Source organism: Camelina sativa, chromosome 2 (genome assembly GCF_030686135.1).
Source record: "Camelina sativa cultivar CO46 ecotype springtype chromosome 2, ASM3068613v1".
Taxonomy (NCBI): domain Eukaryota; kingdom Viridiplantae; phylum Streptophyta; class Magnoliopsida; order Brassicales; family Brassicaceae; genus Camelina; species Camelina sativa.
In genome coordinates, this window is record NC_141881.1 from 21,390,563 (window position 1) to 21,405,053 (window position 14,491).

The 14,491-nt window shown below is 40.6% G+C and overlaps 3 protein-coding genes, 1 long non-coding RNA gene and 1 pseudogene across 10 annotated transcripts; 2 read left to right on the top strand and 3 right to left on the bottom strand.

Annotated features, from left to right (window-relative positions):
• Positions 1–1,392: 1,392 nt before the first annotated feature.
• LOC104753240 (uncharacterized) lies at positions 1,393–3,448 on the bottom strand. Its single transcript, XM_010475523.2, has 3 exons — positions 3,207–3,448; positions 2,481–3,111; positions 1,393–2,418 (listed from the first exon to the last, which is right to left on the bottom strand). The coding sequence occupies exons 1-3, from the start codon at positions 3,446–3,448 to the stop codon at positions 1,393–1,395; spliced, it is 1,899 nt and encodes a 632-aa protein (XP_010473825.2).
• A 1,906-nt stretch (positions 3,449–5,354) lies between these two features.
• LOC104727448 (sec-independent protein translocase protein TATB, chloroplastic) lies at positions 5,355–7,382 on the top strand. The gene is made up of 6 exons (XM_010446562.3): positions 5,355–5,762; positions 5,855–5,979; positions 6,311–6,370; positions 6,466–6,637; positions 6,828–7,001; positions 7,087–7,382. The coding sequence occupies exons 1-6, from the start codon at positions 5,534–5,536 to the stop codon at positions 7,131–7,133; spliced, it is 807 nt and encodes a 268-aa protein (XP_010444864.1). The 5' UTR covers positions 5,355–5,533; the 3' UTR covers positions 7,134–7,382.
• A 51-nt stretch (positions 7,383–7,433) lies between these two features.
• Positions 7,434–10,730, bottom strand: LOC104727459 (protein DETOXIFICATION 16). Of its 4 annotated transcripts, none has more exons than XM_087486846.1 (9): positions 10,301–10,571; positions 9,141–9,400; positions 8,856–9,033; positions 8,677–8,763; positions 8,537–8,593; positions 8,219–8,457; positions 7,905–8,023; positions 7,724–7,810; positions 7,434–7,629 (listed from the first exon to the last, which is right to left on the bottom strand). In XM_087486846.1, the coding sequence occupies exons 3-9, from the start codon at positions 8,861–8,863 to the stop codon at positions 7,546–7,548; spliced, it is 681 nt and encodes a 226-aa protein (XP_087342972.1). In that variant the 5' UTR covers positions 8,864–9,033; positions 9,141–9,400; positions 10,301–10,571; the 3' UTR covers positions 7,434–7,545. The 4 variants fall into 4 exon arrangements, with proteins under 4 accessions (XP_087342972.1, XP_087342968.1, XP_087342964.1 ...); XM_087486842.1 differs by having other exon boundaries at positions 8,135–8,457; XM_087486838.1 differs by having other exon boundaries at positions 8,856–9,400; positions 10,301–10,730.
• A 234-nt stretch (positions 10,731–10,964) lies between these two features.
• Positions 10,965–12,329, bottom strand: LOC104753250 (putative F-box/FBD/LRR-repeat protein At5g52460; annotated as a pseudogene).
• Positions 12,330–12,481: 152 nt separating this feature from the next.
• On the top strand, positions 12,482–14,048 carry LOC104727475 (uncharacterized). 4 transcript variants are annotated; one of them, XR_015581472.1, is made up of 4 exons: positions 12,482–12,723; positions 13,089–13,156; positions 13,259–13,365; positions 13,811–14,048. It is a non-coding gene; the product is annotated as an uncharacterized LOC104727475 (long non-coding RNA). The 4 variants fall into 4 exon arrangements; XR_015581477.1 differs by having other exon boundaries at positions 12,485–12,744; XR_015581476.1 differs by lacking the exon at positions 13,811–14,048 and adding an exon at positions 13,501–13,593 and having other exon boundaries at positions 12,485–12,723.
• The last annotated feature ends 443 nt before the right edge of the window (positions 14,049–14,491 follow it).

The window sequence follows — 14,491 nt, forward strand, 5'->3', positions numbered from 1 at the left end:
CTGAGTTCGACTGCCCATTTTGCCATGCGCTCGGTTCGGAGCGGTTGATCGATAAACACGACAATAGAGTGTGACTGAAAATAGGGTCGCAGTTTCTCCAGCGTGGGGTATCGCGACTCCGCGTCGTTTAGTGCTTTGCTTGTGTAGAAAATGACCTTCTGGTCTCCGCGATCGTCTCGGACTAGGAACCCGCTAACTGCCGAACAGGAAACCGAGACATAGAGATATAGTCTTTCGCCGTCCTCCGGTTTGACCAAAACTGGGTGGCAGGTCAGATATTCCTTCAACTGGCGAAAGGCGATATCGCATTCCTCGTCCCAATGGAAGTCCTTATTCCCGCGAAGAAGTTGGTAAAAGGGGAGGCACTTGTCCGTTGAACGGGCGATAAAACGGTTCAGAGAAGCGATCTGACCGGTCAGGCGCTGTACTTCTAGCTTGTTGGTCGGTGACGGGAGTCCTAGTATGGCTTCGATCTGCTTAGGATTTGCCTCTATTCCCCGTTCAGTGACGATGTACCCCAAGAATTCCCCCGAAGTTACTCCGAATGTACACTTCGTCGGGTTTAGTTTCATCTGGAATTGATCCAAGATGTCAAAACATTCTGCCAGGTGTTGGACGTGCTGTTCCGCGATCAGAGATTTGACCAGCATGTCGTCTATATAGACCTCCATGGTTTTGCCGAGCAGATCAGCGAACATCATGTTTACCAAGCGCTGGTAGGTTGCTCTGGCGTTTTTTAGTCCGAACGGCATCACTTTGTAGCAGTAGGTCCCCCTATCTGTGATGAATGCCGTTTTCTCGCGGTCAGCTGAGCTCATGGCGATCTGGTTGTAGCCTGAGAAAGCATCCATAAATGAAAGCAACTGGTTTCAAGCCGTGGCTTCGACGAGACGATCTATGTGCGGCAGAGGAAAGTTGTCCTTAGGGCAAGCTTTGTTGAGATCGGTGAAGTCCACGCAAACTCTCCACTTGCCGTTTTTCTTTTTGACCACCACCGGGTTAGCCAGCCAATCAGGGTATTGGACTTCCATGATTTGATCCGTCTTAAGTAGTCGTTCCACTTCGTCTTGGACCGCTTTGGCTCGATCCGGGCCTAGGTGCCTGCTTCTCTCTAATCGGCTTAAACGTGGGGTCGATATTGAGCTTGTGGCACATGACTTCGGGTCTTATCCCCACCATGTCCTTTGTTGACCAGGCGAATGTGGAAGCCCGAGATTGCAGGAAAGCGATCAGCTTAGCCTTTATGCTTTCATCGAGTTCAGCCCCGATACCGACAGTTCGCGAGGGGTCGGAAGGGTCAATATTCGCCTGTAGGATCCGACACTCCGGAGACTTGAGGCGATCTCGCTCCGGCTTTCGGGGACCGGTGAGATGGTCCCCGCTCTGTAATTGCTATGCGGCCTCCGTCTTCCTCTGCTTCTTTTCGATAATAGAGCAGGCTCGGGCCACCCTCTGGTCGCCGTAAAGTGTGCAGATTCCTGTAGGAGTTGGGAATTTGAGGCAGAGGTGATAGGTCGATGGTACGGCCTGCATCGCATATATCCACGGTACTCCCAAAATAGCGTTGTAGATTGGTGGTGCATCAACGACTGCGAATTTAGTCTTCCGGGTTACTCCGCCAGCTCGTACTTGTAGTTTTACGTCTCCCATCGACATCTTGGCGACCCCATCGTAGCCCGTCAGCGTTCGAGTTTCGGGTTTTAGTTGGTCTGGTGTGACGCCCATTTTTTCTAGCGTTTGCCAGCAGAGTACATTGACGGTGCTCCCAGTGTCAATCAGGACTAGCTCGACGTCGAAGTCGCCCATCGAGACTTCGATAACCAAAGGGTCTGAATGGGGGTGTTGGATCCCTTTGGCATCCTCCGAAGTGAATGATATCGGGTCCAAACAGAGTGAAGGCTCGCTCGGAGCAGTTTGAAGGGCGCAAACTTGTCGTGCCCTCTTTTTTAGTGCGCGAACGGAGTCTGCGCAGTCCTCTGGTGGACCAAATATCATGGTTATTCGTCCACGGGGAGGAGAATTGACCCGCTCCGGGTTTTGTCCCCTCTGTCGTTTGGGAGGGCCAGGCAGTTCGTCTGCTTGGGGCGCCTCCTCCTGATGATTGGCGGGTGCTTGGTTGACCAGCTGTTGGGCTGTGTTGGGTGGTCCATCATAACCCCGTCCGCCGCCTGCACCACGGCCTCGGTTAGATCGTCCTCCGCGCCATCCCCCTCGGCGACCTCTGCCTCCACGAGCGCTTTTTGGCTGATAAGTAGCTTCGACTTCTCCGGAGAGATACTTCGCGTACAGGTAGTTTTTCAGGTGGACGCACTCTTGTGTGGAGTGACCGGGGTACATGTGAAAATCATAGTAGAGTTCCTTCGGGTCGGATGGCTGCTTCTCTTGATCGTCCACCTCGGAGACTGTGTGGATGACCCCCTTTTGCGATCCTGAGGTTCATGGTGCTTGCAGGGCTCGTGGTGTTCGACCCGGTTTTTAACCTTAGGGGGATGCGATGGTTGTTCGTCCTGGGTTTTTGCGGCTATTCGGGCTTCCTCCTCCTCGTCCAATGCGAATCTGGAGGCTCGATGCAGCGCGTCATCGAGGTCCTTGGGTTCCCGGATGTTGAGGTCCTTTCGTAATGGTGATCCAGGGATCAGGCCCTTTCTGAAGGCTATCATTGCCGCATCCTCCGGGACGTTGACCTTTGTCAGCTTTTCCTTGAACCTGTTCAAGTAGTTGGCGATGGGTTCTCCCCGTTCCTGGGCCATCTCCCATAGATCTGAACTCGTCACGCCTTGTTCGATGAACATTCGGTAGTTCTTGAGGAAGGCCTTAGATAAGTCATCGAAGTTGTCGATCGAGTTCGGCTCGAGCCTTGTGAACCATACCAAGGCAGGGCCGGAAAGGCTATCTACGAATAGCTGACAGCAACCGGCATCTCTCTGTTCGTCGGTGAATCGTGCCTTTGACATGGTTGCCATGAAGGATGTCATGAACTGGACCGGATCTTTGTCTCCTTGGTAGATCGGAAGCTTCAGCTTGACGTTTGGTATGGCAGCCCGTGCTATCCGTTGAGTGAATGGTGACTGCCGAGTTACTTCGACGATCCTATCGATCTCGGGGGCCGTGCTGATAGCTCAATGGAGGAGCGTGTTCATGCCGCTAATCTGTGAATTGATTTCTTCGAGTTCGAAGCAAGGTCTAGAGTTCACAAGGCGGGTGACCGGGGCGGTCGAGCTCTCGTGTATCCGTAAATTCGGATTCGTTGGTCGAATGCTCGACGTAGTTTGAAGGGAGGATTCCTCTGCTCGAATTGTGCGTCCGAAAAGTCGAGACGACAAGTGAAGCCGCCCAAGTTGAGTGCTGGCGATTGTCCGGCAGAGATTTGTGATGGGGTTGTTTGGGTTACAACGGTGTCAACTCTGCGGTTGGTGTCGGAGATCATCTGGTAGATCTCTTTCGTCATGGTGCCGAACAAGATTCTGAAGTCCTCCATGGAAACGACCTGCGGATTCTAGACCGCTGGCGTGGTATGAACGGGGAGGTTCCCGTTCTGTGCGCCGATTTGCTGCTCTGTTGTGCGAGCATCCGCCTCGTTATGGGTTTGTTCATTAGAAGGCTCCGTGTCGAGGTTGACTAGCTCTTCGGGAGTTCGTCCTGCACCCTGGCTGGTTTCCCCTTTGGATCTGACCCCGACTGGGAGTTCGGTGGAGGTTCCGACCAGGTTTGCCGTTGTGTTCACGCGATGAAGGGAGTACACGGCAGTGACATGCCTAGTCGATGCGCCACCTAGTGTCGCGATGTCATCTTGAGAAGGCGTGATGCCCGTGAGATCGGGCGTGCGGTTTGTTTCGGGGACTTTGTTCACGACGGAAGACATTATTGCAAGGCTTTTTAAGGAGAGTTTCCTAGAGAGTAACTTTTCTAGAGACGATTTGCGTCCCCACAGATGGCGCCAATTGTAGAAACTAGGTTTCCACAATGAATTTGTTTAAGGAGGGAAACAAATTCAATAGGGTTATCTCTCTAGAAAATAGATCTAAACCTTTAAATTAAGAGTAAAAAAGAAGAACTCGAAAGGATTAGGGTTTATTGCAAAGAACGAAAAGAGTACTCAATTATTGTATTGGATTCTGGATGATCTACAATGGAGAAGTCTCCCCTTATTTATACATATTCGTAGATCTCTAAATATATTAACTTTCCTTAACGGACGAAGTGATATATGGAAAACTGCCTCATTCCTTGAGTCGGCCGCCGCGTCGAAGTGGATGTCGGTTCCTTCTTCTCCAAGATTATACTTCGTCCGAATTAACTCCTAATGACCTAATTGATCCCCTAACCGGATTCTCGGTTAAACAATCAATTAATACTTCTGGTTTAGTTTGGTATGTCGGGGGTACTGAATCCCGCACCAACATAGTATAAAACTAAAATAAAGATTTAGAAAAAGGAGAAAGTTTGGGAACAATTAAGAAAAGGCACATGCACGTGCACACCATAGTCATTGGGTGAGTTGTGTGTGTGAATCTGTGATGGCTTTTTGAGCAAACGCTCGTGCGTGCGTACGACTGCCACTCCTTACCTTTCTTTTATTACCTTTTCCACTTTTGTTTCTTTCTTCCTTTTTCAACTCTACTTGGAAAACTAATTTACTACTATTTTTTTTTTTTACCTTTTAGAGCATAGGAAATTATGAATGATATGATATGATTATGAACCTTATTGAAGAAAGAAACCAATCAAAAAACTTTAAAACTCAACTTTTATCTTTCTGATCTTGCTAAATCAAAACACCAAATCAAGACATGAATCATATTTGGTTGTGTGATTTATAATTTTATACACTTCTTTTCTTAATTTTATACACTTCTTATATTTTCTTAATTTTATACACTTCTTTTATAAAATTCTACTTGTTTAGTTGTGCATCTATTTTTTTTTTCTCCAGACCAATTTGTGTTATGCATCTTTATAAAATTCAGCCTTCTTGGTTGTGTATCATTATCTAATTATAATTTCTGTAAAAATAGTTTTGTTGAGATACAATACACCCATGATTCTACATTTCACAAAGAACTATATCCACAACGCTCACTTGTCATTTAATTCGCTTGAGAATAAAAGAGAAAAGCAAAATCAGAATCAAAAGAACGTGACAAAGTTCTTACTCAATCTCAACTCTAAAATCTAAGCTTATCTCAAGAGAAGATGATACTTGCGATCTAGTTTCCAACCCTAAACAAAACAAAAAAAACACTCATATCTAGTTTATAAGCATCCTAAGGCCCAAACAACGTAAACCCAAATTAAACTTTATTAACGGCCCATTTCCACTTTCTAAGCAAAGGAAAAAAAAGAACATTATCTTCAGATTTTCCAAAGGATAAATTTAGATTTTTCTTTTTATGTTCTTCTGAGCGTTATTTCATTTTCAAGGCTAATGACATTTTGATTGGTGACGAAGGTGAGGAAGTAAGTTTTTATGGCTTAGGTTCCTCTTCGAAGCTTAAAAAACTTATAATACAAATCCTTCGAAGCTGCTGTCTCTATGGCCATGGCCTTTCAGATAATAGCTTCTTCTTCTTCTTCTTTATCACCAACGATTACAAAATCTCACCTTTTCTCTTATCATCCTCTGCAATCTTGTTATAAAGCTTCTTCGAAACCTAATCATCTCTCTTCATGGTGTTCTCTACTGGGTTCTTCTCGTTTCTCACCTTACATTGGTTTAAAGCATCTGGGCATCTCTGTCTCAACTACTAAATCTTCAAACCCAGGTCTCGATTTCTCTTTTATACTTCAAATTCTTCTGGGTTTTGTTAAAGTTGTTCAATTTTCTGAATTTTTGTTGTTGTGTGTGTATGTGTAGAGATGAAGAGAAGATGTAAAAAGAGTATGGTGATTCGTGCGTCTCTGTTTGGTGTTGGAGCACCTGAGGCTTTGGTTATTGGTGTTGTTGCTTTGTTAGTCTTTGGTCCTAAAGGCCTTGCTGAGGTTAGTCTCTTCGTTTCTGTGGCTCTTATTTCTTCATGATTGATTCTGGAATCATAGCTTTTTTAGGGTTTAGGCAGCTTATGAATTGGTACTATTTAGTTTATCTTAGGAGAATTGGAGTATAGATAAGGCTGTTGCTTAATTCTGTTAGAATCTCTGTGAATTGATGTCTGAATCTTTATCAATGTTCTCAATTGGGAGCAAGTTCAATTCAACTCCTTTACTGAGCATTTGAGAGTCTGAGTGTTAGAAATGAGAAGGGAAAAGAGCTCTAGGTGTCAATGTCTCTTAGAATCTTTGAAGAAGTGTATACCTGCTATGATCCGTGCAGGTAGCTCGGAATCTTGGAAAAACTCTGCGTACATTTCAGCCAACGATTAGAGAGTTACAGGTTCATTTTTTTTTCTCAACACTTTTAGAAGAGTTTGGTTGGTTTGTGTATGAGCGAACTATTTTGTGATTGCTTACATGTCTTTTTCTTCTTAGGATGTTTCAAGAGATTTCAAAAGTACCCTTGAGCGTGAAATTGGTCTCGATGACATTTCATCACCAAACGTGTACAACCAAAACAGAATGAATACTGTTCAACCTCCTCCTCCTCCTCCTCCTCCACCGTCAGCTCCCCAAATTGAAGATCCTGTGACTGCAAGTGACCCCAGTGAGTGCCCTTTTAAGTTTACTATGTATATGCTAACAGAATAGGTATTTGCTTTGAAACATAATCAAAATAGTTTTGACTCCTGTCTAGACGACGAGCTAGTCTATAACAAAACTGTTATTGTTTTCCATATACATAATGTTCTGAATGTAGTGAAGCTAAGCTAAGATGTTTTCCTTGCAATAAGCAGATGATGTTCAATCACCAAAAGCTTACACAACCGAGGATTACCTCAAGATCACTGAAGAGCAACTAAAAGCTAAGTCAACCGCTGAAAGCCAAACAGAGGATCAAACTCAGACTCAAGAATCGCTACAACAACCCGCAATTGTACAAACACCAACTGGTGAAAGCCAGCCCAATGGTTAGCCTTTCATCCGTCGGACTTAATCCATGAGTAATGAATGATCAGCAAATTAAGAACTCTCTCATCATCTTCCAAATTGCAGGTACAGCGAGAGAAACAACAGCTGCATCTCCTCCAAGGCAAGATTGAAAGCACCAAACTTTGACTTTTAGTGTTCAAAGCATAAGGCCTCTCTCTATATATTTATATTGGGAAGCTTCGGAGGGAATTTTTTTGATCTGCCAAAAGAGAAGAAGCTATTATTAGCTCTCTTGACATTCTCACAAAGCTTGTATGTACGCATCTTGATGGATTGAAAATAATCAGAATCTGTATCAGTTGTGTATTTATGTACCCATTAGTTTTTCTTCATAATGGTAATTGAGTTTATTAGGTAAACCGTAATGAATTTGAATAAATTATTGGCTCTTGTAAAGTTCACAGAGAAAATGAAAATGAAGTTCAATGATTTATTGGCTCTTCCATATTTGATTAATTGACTATCAATGAAAATGATAGAGTGCTTTTATTGTCAAGAACAAGAAAGCATACACAATGGCTCTCAAAATACAACAGTTGATCTGTCATGGACTGCAAAATCTTTCTCACTTGAAGAAGACTCAACTCTGTGTGTAGCTTTCTTGGCCTATCCATCATACAATAAACGAAGAAAACATTAATGACGATAATCACAAAACCACATGTATAAATTTTGAATTTTTTAACAAAGCATTTTTTACCTCTTCATCCCAATTGGTAAAAATGGTGACGAGGGCAAGACCAAAAACTTGGACAACAAGAGCACATATGATTCCAAGCCAAAGCCCCTTCGAAAATTGATATGTTTATGTTTAACGTTAACATTATCATCAGTTAGATTGAAAACAAAGAAGCTGATTTATTAAGGTTAGTTTTAATTACCCGACCACCAACGTGGAAGTGAAAAGCAAGTAACAAGCCTGAAGGAACTCCAACAAGATAATATGATCCAAGATTAATGAATGCTCCTATCTTCTGCCATCCACATCCTCTAGCAACCCCTGTTTAATTAACCGGAAAAATCAAACAAACATAACCAGACTTAACCAAGTTCTTCATGATTAGGGTGTTTCTAAAAGCCTTTACTTGTAAGAAAAGCAATAAATAAAAACCTGAGAGAACGCATTGAAGATTATCTAGAAAGTTGCCTAAGGCGAGAATAGGCATCACTTGTAAGGAAAGCAAGAAATAAAAACCTGAGAGAACGCATTGAAGATTATCTAGAAAGTTGCCTAAGGCGAGAATAGGCATCATCGAGGCTACGTAGGTGACTACTTCTGTTTCACTACTATAAGCCAACCCCCAGATATTCCTTATCAATATCAAAATTGTTCCGATCACTATACTTTCTGCGATTGCAATCCATATGACCACACGCACCGCAAGTTTAGCCACTCTCGGATTACCGGCTCCTAACTCATTCGAGATCCTCGTGCTGCACCAATTTTAATTAAGGGATAGTCAATGGTCTGTATTATGAGTTTGATGTAAGGCTATATGATTTGGTTTGTTACCTTGCAGCACCACTGAGACCAAATGGGATCATCCACATTGTTCCTGATGTATTAAGGCTGCAAATATTTTATGACCAAAGTCAATTTTGACACTAAAGAACTAGGAATTATACACAGTAATTCATATGAATCATTCTTACCAGATTGAGAGAACAGAAGTTTCTAGAACTGGGTTGGGAAGAAGTCCTGATAAGAGAACTAAAAGTTCAAAGGACCACATCTCTAAGCTGGACACACAAACAACAATACATCAAAATATCAAGATAGCTTCGTTAAGTGTGATGCAAGTAATTGATTCATTAATTCATATTTGTATTACCAGACCATAAGTGCAGAAGGAACAGCTAGTCTCAGAAAAGGGATGATATCGCGTAGAGCCTCCTTAGAGAAACCGGTCCAAGTCAGTGAGCAAGAAGGCGAGAACTTGACGTAACAGAACAAGAGAATGACATTAAGCCAATACGAAATGGAGTTGGCCAGAGCAGCTCCTTGAAACCCTAAACCAGATTTAAAAACCAAGACCCAACAAAGAAGGACATGAAGAGAAGTGGTGACTCCAGAGCAGAAAACCACAGGAAACACATTGTTTTGTGCCTGCAAGAACCTGTTAAAGCATTGAAGGAGACCGTAGGCGAAGATGCTCGGGATCATGAATTTTGCGTACGAGCCAGCGAGTGTAGCGATGGTTTTGTTTTGTCCAAAGAAGACAAGAAAGTGCTCTGTGTTTGCCCAGATGATGGAGAGAGGAATAGAAGCAAGTGTAAGAACAAACATTGCTCTTTGCATTTGTATCCCTAACATTCCGTACTTCTTTGCTCCGAACGATTGGCCACAAAGTGTATCTAACGCACTAGCTGTTCCCATCTGTTCATGAGGAATATGGAAAAGGAAAAAAAAAGTGAATCAGTGTAGATTTCTTGCTTCACACGTAAACGTCCAACGCAATTTGTAAACAATATTAAATCTGGATTCGTTGACATCATCACAGTAACTGTTTCAATGTTTGACAAAGTGGGTTGGTAATTTGGTATCAAGTTCAAGTAGGAAAATATAAGCAATAATTCACTTCTTTATTTTTTTTTATTTTGGCGTTTTTCACTTTGGTCCATCCATATAATGACAAAGTTTGTTTGAATATATTTCTTGTCGTTAAATCTGTATGAGTGGCAGAGAAGTTGCGTAACTGTATGAGTGGCAGAGAAGTTGCTTACGCAACTTCAACTAGGATATTCAAACAAGGTGGCCTGTGATAAGTCCATCATATACGATGAATAAAAAAAAATATCCTTACTATAAAATTACTATTATTTCTCTTTTTAGAGATATATGTTAAAGTTTTCTTCTTCTTCTTCTTGGGGTTAAAGAGATCAGGGCCGGCTAAAACTTTTCTTGCACCTTGTGCCAAATTTTTTTTTTCTCCTAATTTACAGGTCTTATTTGTAGATTTTCAGTATTTTTGGGATTTTTTTGTCAAAATATAAAACATTGAAGAGCCTAAAAACCTTATAATTTTTTCCAAAATATTGTGACATGGTGCAAATGCACTTTATGCACTGGGTCAGCGCCGGCACTGAAAGAGATATATGTATGTTAGAAGAAAAATCTCAATGTGCATATAGAGAAGAAAACAAGTAAATTAATATTACCCATTAACCAATTTATGTTTCAAAATCAGACATTCTTTGTGCAAATTTAGAAGAAAATTATTAGGTGTGAATTTATAAGATATGGATTAAAAAAAAAGAGAGAGTGAGGAAAACTGACGAGGAAGCTGAAACCGGTGACGGAGGCGAAAGAGGTGGCGATGGAGGCGGCGGAGAGAGGAAGAGAGCCAAGATGGCCGACGAACATGACGGAGATAACTTGGAGACAAAACTGAAGAAGACTCACGGCGATGAGTGGACCGGAAAGCCATAGCTGTTTCTTCACTTCTTCTTTTACACTACTCTTCGCTCCGATCAAAGGCCATGACAATTCATCTTCTCCTCTTTCCCTATCTTCCCTCATTGTTTTTGTTGAGAAAGAGCAAATATATGACAAGTATAACGTTATTCCTGTTTTTAAGGGCTCTGTGTTAGGTCCTGTCTCTTTCTCCTCTCTCTCTCTCTCCCTGTCCCTATTGATGTATGATGTGTGGTGTGTGGCGATCGAGTAGTATTTTTTTTTCATTTGTCAACTTTATAAATAGAATTATACACGAGTGACTTATGTAGGTATCTACGTGGCTAATAACGAAAATCAAATGGAGATTTTGTTCCTTTAAAATATTGAATGGTAGTCGCATACCAGAGCACGTACAAGAACAGTTGTGACTAGCAAATAATTACTAAAAAAAAAAAAAAAATATCATAATAGAATAGCTTGACTAACTGTCTGTGTTAATCCTCTTGATATAGATTTTGTAGCAAATAGGAGGAGAATATATTCTTCATTCAAACAGAAGCTCAGACGTTGAAGGCATAAATTTTAAATCCTGTTTCGTCTCTTCAAGATTGGAGGTTGATATCAAGGCGACTGTCACTTTCTTTAAACACTTTGAGTTAGCAAGTATGTATCTCATGAGCTGTTCCTCTTCTTTGCTTGCTTTATATCCCTCCCACTCAAACTCCTCTAAATGAGACGACAAGCATCTGGGGGCTAAACTTGGTTGGTTCCATGACCATGACAATGGTAGACTCCCGGGTCGATATCCATTTTTATTCTGGATGCAAGTAAGTATACATAATTTTTTTAAGAGTATGAATCAAAGAATCAATCTACAACAACAAGTATAGTGTGTTGTTACTTACAAGGATATATAGATACCGTAGTTGAGGAGAGTTGTTGAGAATTATTGAAAGTTGATGCAACCAAAGATGGCCAATTGTACATAGGTTAAAGCGCTGAAGTCGAGAAGGTAATGCCACTAGACTTAAGAGCCTGCAATGACTTTAAACAACAGAGACAATATTCAGCTGACAATATTAAGCAACATGATTAAACTAACAAGGACGAATAGAGGGAGAAACAGTGATAAAAGCTATGGAATCCATACCATTGGGTCTTTCAAAGATAAAAAAAGAGACGTGACAATTGGGATAGTTATAAGAAACTTGTCATCAGTTTTGCATAAAACGAAGATACGTGGCACATCTAAGCGAAGCTTATTCACCATGGGGAAAGGGTTTCTGATCAAGAAATCATTGATGCCGAGGTACACTCTCGATCGAGCAAGAACTGAGCAACTTGATACAAGCCTCTCGAGAGAATATTCGTCTTTGAATATCACAAAGAATAGGCGCAATATTTTGAGTGACGGGAGGCAAACCGAAGAAGGAACATCCACAAGAATCTTTCCCGAAAGAGTCATTTCCACTAGCGTTTTGCATGTGTAAAGGCTCTTAGGCAAACTGGTAGGCTCCGCGGTCCAGAGTAGCTCCAACTTTACCTTGCGCACAAAGCGATCAACTGCATTTGCAACCAATTTCCCAACATCTACATCAGTAGGACGTTTTCTACCGAGTTGGATACACAAAGTTTCTAATGAAGGTGCCTTGTGAAGTTCCGATAACTTTTCAAGAAACCTCCAAACGCTTTCGCACTCATCACTAGTGTCTATGTACTCGATTTTAGGCACCAACGTCCAGAGGTAACGCCATCGTTTTGACAAAACCATTGTGGCCACTGCATCTTTCGTTGGGACAAGCAACAAAATCTGGATGAGCAAATCGTTGGGCAACGAACTGATACTGTCTCTAGAAGCAACGGCCTCTTCATTTCTTTGACTACAACGTTCGGTCTCTAGTGATGACATAGCTAACTATAAGAGTCAATACTATAAAAACAGGATGCGTTTATCTCCAGGGCTTAACACCTCAGCCTCAACTTTCAATTTGGTATTGACACATCAGTTAAAATCATTAGCCAATTAAATTATAACAAATAATACACATCATCTTTTTCTTTGCCAGGTCACATAACTAGAGATCTAACTTTTTTGGGCTAATCTCTTCTCTCGTCGATCTCTCTGAAACTCGATTAGAAAACCTCAAACTCGATCCCAAATTTGTTTGTCTTATCATTCACTCTCGATCCCTCTCAGTCTCAGTTAATCCCTCTCAGTCGTTATCCCTCTGAGTCAGATTCATCGACGTTCTACAACATCCTCTCATAGTGAGGAGTCACATACATCAATCCAAATCGAACTGGTGAGCTCGAAACACAGAAGGGTAAAATATATGCTTGGGTGTTCGTTATTTGTAGTGATTTAGTGTTTAAATCATGTTGGGTTTGATCCGTTTAGTTGTTTTGCTCTGTTGCAGGAAGATTTCAATTTCAGTAGTTCTACTTTCAATTTGGGTTTTCGATTGATGTTTTTTTTAGTTGATTTTTCTGATGATATTGTGTATTTCTGATAAACTGCATACCGCCGCCGAGCCCGAGCCTAGGGAAAGTGGGATCGTTTGGTCGGTAGAGAAAGACGTGACCATGTATCACGTTTTGGTTTTGGTAAAGAGTCGATTTATTCAGTGTAACCGATTTCTAATTGATATGTCTTTGACTGTTTTTGCAGTTGAATTTTGCACCTATTAGAAGAACTAACATGTATATGATAAATTTAAGTTGGAAGCAATGGATCCGGTGAGTCTGGTTTTTGTTTTAGATTTAAGTTCTCCCCTGACTCTTCTTTTCTTGAGCTTTAGATTTTGTCACTTGTTTTGCTATTCTATAATTTGTCTTCAGTATGGTGAGACTCCATTGCACATGGAAGCCGAGGACGGTTGGCCGGTTGTAATGAAGCTGCAAAATTACTCCTTCAGAGTGGTGATTTTATTGAAGCCAAAGCCAACGTAATTTCCCAACTCTTTGTAGTTATCTGTCTTCCCTTTTTGTAATGTGAAATTTTTGCAGCTCTACTTCATTGACAACTGCTTGGACTGATTTTTTTTTTTGGTTTTGGTTACTTTATTCCTCGTTTCGATTAGATTTAGCAATTTTATTCCATTTCAGTGTTTAGATGATCGAGTTTTGCTGTTGATATATGTGAATGGTAAGACTTCTGTTTCTTTTTGACAAAATGGTAAGACTTCTGTTTCTTTTTGACAAAAGTTTGACAAAAAGTTTTACATTACTACTTGCTATTGAGATTCAAACTTAACACATTTTTTTTATGCACTTGCATGTGTAGTCATATTTTCAATGTACAAGTGAAATTAATAATTTATGTTATTTATTTCCTGAGGTTACTTAACGAATTGAAATGTAAGCTAATGCATCTTTATTTCTTTTGCCAAGTTGCACGGTTTGGAAGAAAATATTGCAGATGAACTTCTGCAGTTTTGGATCAGCCATAGTGAAGGGAAAAAATCCAAATTCTCAAGTGTCGTTGACTATATAATACTATAAATATACACTTGTGGTTTTTTTTTGTATATATTCTCAAAATGTCGTTATTTTCTTCGGTATCTTTTTTTTTGTAAATAACATTTTACCAATATTTATGTAAAAAAGAATGATTGGCACTTGTGAAAAATACTACATATTTGTAATTAGCCTTTAACCAAAAAATCATTAAAATTAACAAATCTTTGAAGTTTACTAATCGTATAATTTACACTACACCTTACTACATATTTGATGGGCTATTTTTCTCTCCTTCCTCAATTTAGAGTGAATAACTTGGATTTGTTAAAATCCTATTGATTGATGAAATGTTTAAATTTTCTATTGTTAAAAAAAAACAACAACACATATATAAAAAAAAAATAGAACTAACAATGGAATAAATTAACTAATGTATTATAATATATATATATATATATTAATGCCTCATATGTTCATAATTCGTAAATAAAATTTAAGTAAAAAGTTTTAAATGTTTTCTTGGTATATTACTTTGTTATTTGAAAAATAGTGAAATGTGCTTCAAGATTTCATGATTTAGGGTATAGGGTTTAAAGTTCAATATTAAGACAT